The sequence below is a fragment of the Pipra filicauda genome, unplaced genomic scaffold, assembly GCF_003945595.2.
Source record: "Pipra filicauda isolate LSUMZ 115617 unplaced genomic scaffold, ASM394559v2 scaffold554_size360964_pilon, whole genome shotgun sequence".
Taxonomy (NCBI): domain Eukaryota; kingdom Metazoa; phylum Chordata; class Aves; order Passeriformes; family Pipridae; genus Pipra; species Pipra filicauda.
In genome coordinates this window covers 1-6,433 of record NW_024104703.1, presented here as the reverse complement: position 1 = coordinate 6,433, position 6,433 = coordinate 1, and the positions used below count along the sequence as shown (strand labels likewise).

Here is a 6,433-nt window from a genome sequence, read left to right as displayed (position 1 = left end):
CCCCCAGATCTGCCAGAGACCCCCTGAACCACCCAGGGACCCCCAGGACTGACACGGGACCCCCAGAACCAACACAGGACCCCCCCACAGATCTGTCAGAGACCCCCAGAACCACCCGGGGACCCCCAGAACCACCCAGGGAACCCCAGAACCAACACAGGACCCCCAGAACTGACACAGGACCCCCAGAACCACCCAGGGAACCCCAGAACCAACACAGGACCCCCCCGGATCTCCCCAGGAGACCCAGAACTGATACAGGACCCCCAGAACCACCCAGGGACCCCCAGAACTGACACAGACCCCCCCCGGATCTCCCCAGGAGACCCAGAACTGACACAGGACCCCCAGAACCACCCAGGGACCCCCAGAAGCAGCCGGGGACCCCCCGGGTCTTCGGCAGCAGCCGGGTCAGCCCCCCCGGACTGACACGGGACCCCCCTGGCCCCCCAGCCCCCCCCAGCCCCCCCCGTGCCCCCCTTACGCGGTGGCCTCGAGGTGCAGGTCGGGGACACAAACGTTGTCCTCGCCACAGTCCAGCTGGATGTGAGCCTGGGGACGGGGGACAGGGGGGACTGGGGGGACTGGGGACACTGGGGACAGTGGGGACAGTGGGGGGATTGGGGACACTGGGGACACTGGGGGGATTGGGGACAGTGGGGGGATTGGGGGGATTGGGGACACTGGGGGGATTGGGGGGATTGGGGACAGTGGGGACAGTGGGGGGATTGGGGACAGTGGGGACAGTGGGGACAGTGGGGACAGTGGGGGCATTGGGGGGACTGGGGACACTGGGGGGATCGGGGGGATTGGGGACACTGGGGACACTGGGGACACTGGGGGGATTGGGGACACTGGGGACACTGGGGGGATTGGGGGGACTGGGGACACTGGGGACACTGGGGGGATTGGGGACACTGGGGGGATCGGGGGGATTGGGGACACTGGGGACAGTGGGGGCATTAGGGACAGTGGGGACAGTGGGGGCATTGGGGGGATTGGGGGCATTGGGGACAGTGGGGACAGTGGGGGCATTGGGGGGATTGGGGACAGTGGGGACAGTGGGGGGATTGGGGACAGTGGGGGCATTAGGGACAGTGGGGACAGTGGGGACAGTGGGGGCATTGGGGGGATTGGGGACAGTGGGGACAGTGGGGACAGTGGGGACAGTGGGGGGATTGGGGGGATTGGGGACAGTGGGGGCATTGGGGACAGTGGGGACAGTGGGGGCATTGGGGGGATTGGGGGATATTGGGGATATTGGGGGGGTTGGGGACAGTGGGGACAGTGGGGACAGTGGGGGGATTGGGGGACAGTGGGGACAGTGGGGACAGTGGGGACAGTGGGGACAGTGGGGGGATTGGGGACAGTGGGGACAGTGGGGACAGTGGGGACAGTGGGGACATTGGGGGGATTGGGGACAGTGGGGACAGTGGGGACAGTGGGGACAGTGGGGGCATTGGGGACAGTGGGGGGATTGGGGACAGTGGGGACAGTGGGGACAGTGGGGACAGTGGGGGCATTGGGGACAGTGGGGACAGTGGGGGCATTGGGGACAGTGGGGGGATTGGGGACAGTGGGGACATTGGGGACAGTGGGGACAGTGGTGGGTATGGGTGGATTGGGGACAGTGGGGACAGTGGGGGGATTGGGGACAGTGGGGGGATTGGGGACAGTGGGGACACTGGGGGGATTGGGGGGATTGGGGGATATTGGGGATATTGGGGGGGTTGGGGACAGTGGGGACAGAGAGGACATGGCACAGGGGTAACGGGGACACAGGGTGACGCCATGTCCCCGGGGTGACACAGGTGACACAGGTGGCACAGGTGACCCCAGGTACCCAGAGGTGACACAGGTGACACAGAGGTGACACAGGTGACACAGGTGACCCTGGGTGCCCAGAGGTGACACAGGTGACACAGAGGTGACACAGGTGACCCCGGGTGCCCAGAGGTGACACAGGTGACACAGAGGTGACACAGGTGACACAGGTGACCCCGGGTGCCCAGAGGTGATACAGGTGACACAGAGGTGACATAGGTGACACACAGGTGACACAGGTGACCCTGGGTGCCCAGAGGTGACACAGGTGACACAGGTGACACAGGTGACCTCGGGTGCCCAGAGGTGATACAGGTGACACAGAGGTGACATAGGTGACACACAGGTGACACAGGTGACCCCGGGTGCCCAGAGGTGACACAGGTGACACACAGGTGACACAGGTGACCCCGGGTGCCCAGAGGTGACACAGGTGAAATAGGGGTGACAGCGGTGACAGGGGTGACACAGAGGTGACCCAGGTGACAGTGGTGACACAGGGATGACACAGGTGACACACAGGTGACACAGAAGTGACACAGGTGACACACAGGTGACACAGAGGTGACACAGAGATGACACAGGTGACAGTGGTGACACAGGGGTGACACATGTGACACAGGTGACACACAGGTGACGCACAGGTGACACAGAAGTGACACAGGTGACACAGAGGTGACACACAGGTGACACAGAGGTGACACAGAGGTGACACAGGTGACAGCAGTGACAGGGGTGCCCAGAGGTGACACACAGGTGGTGCGCAGGTGACACAGGTGACACACAGGGCACAGGTGACCCTGGGTGCCCATAAGTGACACAGGTGACCCCAGGTGCCTGGAGGTGACACAGGTGACACAGGTGACACAGAAGTGACACAGAAGTGACACAGAGGTGACACAAGTGACACACAGGGGTGACACAGGGGTGACACAGAGGTGACACAGGTGACACACAGGGGTGACACAGGTGACACAGAAGTGACACAGAGGTGACACAGGTGACACACAGGGGTGACACAGGTGACACACAGGTGACTTAGGTGACCCAGGTGACACAGGGATGACACAGGTGACACAGAGGTGACCCAGGTGACCCAGGTGACCCAGGTGCCAGCGGTGCCAGGGGTACCTTGGCCTCCAGGCGGGTGCGGGTGGTCGGTGCCAGCAGCGGGGACAGTGCCAGCGGCTCGGGGGGCACGCGGGGGTCCAGGGCCAGGCTCAGGGACACCGGGATCGGGGACAGCTTGTCCCGGAACTCCGACTCGTTCTGGGGACACCGAGGGACGTGGGGGCACGGGGGGGACATGGGGGGGACACGGGGGGGACACGGGGGGGGCACAGGGGGGACACGGGGGTGGGCATGGGGGACAGGGGGACACAGGGGATGGGGGGGATATGGGGACACTGGGGACGGGGGGGTCCCAGGGGTGACACAGGGGACGGGGGAGGGTCCCAGGGGTGGCGCGGGGGGTCCCAGGGGTGACACAGGGGATGGGGGAGGGTCCCAGGGGTGACACAGGGGACGGGGGAGGGTCCCAGGGGTGACACGGGGGGTCCCAGGGGTGACACAGGGGACAGGGAGGGTCCCAGGGGTGACGTGGAACGGGAGGGGTCCCAGGGGTGACACAAGGGTGACATCGGGGGGGACCCGGGGGGGACCCAGAGGGACAGAGGGGGTGCCCAGGGGGGTGTTCGGGGGTCCTGAGGGGGTTTGGGGGACTCCTGGGGGTGTCCGGGGGTCCCGAGGGGGTTTGGGGATTCCCAGGGGGGGTGTTTGGGGGTCCCAAGGGGATTTGGGGTCTCCCGGGGGTGCTGGGGGTGCCTGGGGGGGTGTTTGGGGGTCCCGACGGGGTTTTGGGGTCTCCCGGGGGTGGCTTGGGGGTGCCCGGGGGGGTGTTGGGGGTCCCAATGGGGTCGGGGGCTCCCGGGGGGTGCTGGGGGTGCCGGGGGGTGTTTGGGGGTCCCCAAGGGGATTTAGGGTCTCCCGGGGGGTGCTGGGGGGTGCCCGGGGGGGTGTTTGGGGGTCCCAAGGGGGTCTGGGGGCTCCCGGGGGTGCTGGGGGTGCCCGGGGGGGTGTTTGGGGGTCCCAAGGGGGTCTGGGGCTCCCGGGGGTGCTGGGGGTGTCCGGGGGGTCCCTCCCGCCCCCCCTTACCCGCAGCACCACGGGCAGGGTGCGGCACTGGGGGGTCCCCCCGTTGGGGACCACCAGGGTCAGGCTGCGGGTGGGGGAGGGGCCGGGCTGGGCGGCCCCTCCCCCCCCCAGGAAGAGCGCGCGCCGCCCCCCCCCCGCCTTCAGCCCGTCCACGGTGAGATCCACGGCCAGGCCTGGGGACACGGGGGGACACGGGGGGACACGGGGGGACACGGGGGGGACACGGGGGGACACGGGGGGGAACAACGGGGGACAACGGGGGAAAAAAAAAAAAAAAAAAAAGAAAAAAACACGGGGACATGGAGGGGACAGGGGGGGGACACGGGGGGACACGGGGGGGACACGGGGACATGGAGGGACACGGGGGGACCCGGGGGGGACACGGAGACACGGGGGGACAAGGGGGGGACACGGGGACATGGGGGGGACACGGGGGGACAAGGGAGGAACACGTCAGGGACATGGTGGGACACAGGGGGACACGGGGGGACATGGGGGACACATCAGGGACATGGGGGGACACGGGGGGGACACGGGGGTGCATGTCAGGGACACAGGGACATGGGGACACAGGGGGACACGGGGGGACACGGGGACATGGGAGGACACAGCAGAGACACGTCAGGGACATGAGGGGACACGGGGGGGACACGGGGGGGACACGGGGAGACGTCAGGGACATGGGGGGACACGGGGACATGGGGGGGGACACGGGGACATGGGAGGACACAGCAGAGACACATCAGGGACATGGGGGGACACGGGGGGATACATCAGGGACACGGGGACACGGGGGGACACGGGGGACACAGCAGAGACACATCAGGGACATGGGGGGACATGGGAGGACACAGCAGAGACACATCAGGGACATGGGGGGACACGGGGGGACACGGGGGGACACAGCAGAGACACATCAGGGACATGGGGGGACACGGGGGAATACATCAGGGACACGGGGACACGGGGGGACACAGCAGAGACACATCAGGGACACGGCCACACGGCCCCCGGGGGTCCCCTGTGCCCCCCCCCGTGTCCCCCTCATGTCCCCACTGTGGCCCCTGTGGCCCCCGATGTCCCGTGTGACCTCCCTATGTCCCGTGTCCCCCTGTGTCCCCCCCATGTCCCCAGGTGCCCCTGTGCCCCCCCGCATCCCCCATGTCCCCCCCATGTCCCCAGTGTCCCCTGTGTGCCCCTCATATCCCCCCTATGTCCCCTGTGTCCTCCCTGGGTCTCCCATGTCCCCTGTGTCCCCCCAGGTGTCCTCTGTGTCCCCCCAGGTGTCCCCTCTGTGTCCCCTCCATGTCCCCGGTGTCCCCCATGTCTCCCCCATGTCCCCCCAGGTATCCCCATGTCCCTCCCCATGTCCCCAGGTGTCCCCATGTCCCCCCAGGTATCCCCATGTCCCTCCCCCTGTCCCCACGTGTCCCCTGTGTCCCCCCCATGTCCCCGGTGTCCCCCATGTTCCTCCCCATGTCCCTCCCCGTCTCCCCAGGTGTTCCCATGTCCCCCCCCGTGTCCCCAGGTATCCCCATGTCCCTCCCCGTGTCCCCAGGTGTCCCCAGGTATCCCCATGTCCCTCCCCAGGTGTCCCCATGTCCCCGAGGTATCCCCATGTCCCTCCCTGTGTCCCCAGGTGTCCCCATGTCCCCAGGTCTCCCCAGGTATCCCCATGTCCCTCCCCGTGTCCCCAGGTGTCCCCAGGTATCCCCATGCTCCTCCCCGTGTCCCCAGGTGTCCCCTGTGTCCCCCCCATGTCCCCTGTGTCCCCCCATGTCCCCAGGTGTCCCCAGGTGTCCCCAGTGTCCCCCCCTGTCCCCCCCTGTCCCCTCACCGATGGGCCCGGGCAGGTGCCGTCCCGAGGCGTTCAGGCAGAAGGTGACGTTGATGCTGGGAGGGGACACGGGAGGGGACATGTGGGGGTGGCACCAGTGTCCCCGTGTGCCCCAGGACACCCCGTGTCCCCTCCCAGTGTCCCCATGTCCCCCCCCCAACGTCCCCACACCCTCAGCCCCCCTCAGTGTCCCCTCCCAGTGTCCCCATGTCCCCCCTGTGCCCCCCAGAGCCCCTCAGGGTCCCCTCCCAGTGTCCCCATGTCCCTGTCACAACGTCCCCACACCCCCTCAGTGCCCCCTCCCACTGTCTCGATGTCCCTCCTGTGCCCCTCAGAGCCCCTCAGGGTCCCCTCCCAGTGTCCCCATGTCCCCCCTGGTGTCCCCCACAATGTCCCCACACCCCAGAGCCCCTCAGTGTCCCCTCCCAGTGCCCCAATGTCCCCCCTGTGCCCTCCACACCCTCTCAGTGTCCCCTCCCAGTGCCCCAATGTCCCCCCCACAACATCCCTGCGCCCCCAGACCCCCTCAATGTCCCCTCCCAGTGCCCCAATGTCCCTCAGTGTCCCCCCCAGCCCCCCCCATGTCCCCCCCACATCCCCCCCTGTGCCCCCAGCCCC

The 6,433-nt window shown here is 67.5% G+C and overlaps 2 protein-coding genes across 2 annotated transcripts in view; one reads left to right on the top strand and one right to left on the bottom strand.

Moving 5' to 3' along the window:
- Window positions 1-337, top strand: part of HSPG2 (heparan sulfate proteoglycan 2) — a 52,151-nt gene extending 51,814 nt beyond the window's left edge. The window contains exon 68 of the mRNA XM_039387321.1: window positions 323-337. Within this exon, the coding sequence (XP_039243255.1) occupies window positions 323-337 (15 nt within the window). The remainder of the gene's footprint in view (window positions 1-322) is intronic.
- A 143-nt stretch (window positions 338-480) lies between these two features.
- LOC113996698 (integrin alpha-5-like) lies at window positions 481-5,897 on the bottom strand. Its single transcript, XM_039387332.1, has 3 exons — window positions 5,816-5,897; window positions 3,979-4,151; window positions 481-552 (listed from the first exon to the last, which is right to left on the bottom strand). Exons 1-3 carry the CDS (start codon window positions 5,895-5,897, stop codon window positions 481-483), a joined length of 327 nt encoding a protein of 108 aa, XP_039243266.1.
- Between the last annotated feature and the right edge of the window lie 536 nt (window positions 5,898-6,433).

What these genes read in the sequence shown, in the direction of transcription:
- LOC113996698 (XM_039387332.1), bottom strand. Translation starts at nt 5,897, where the DNA reads ATGTCCCCTCCCGTGTCCCCTCCCAGCATCAACGTCACCTTCTGCCTG. An exon ending in GCACCTGCCCGGGCCCATCG is followed by an intron (nt 4,152 to 5,815) that starts GTGAGGGGACAG and finishes CCGTGTCCCCAG; the next exon opens with GCCTGGCCGTGGATCTCACC. An exon ending in CCCTGCCCGTGGTGCTGCGG is followed by an intron (nt 553 to 3,978) that starts GTAAGGGGGGGC and finishes CCCCGTCCCCAG; the next exon opens with GCTCACATCCAGCTGGACTG.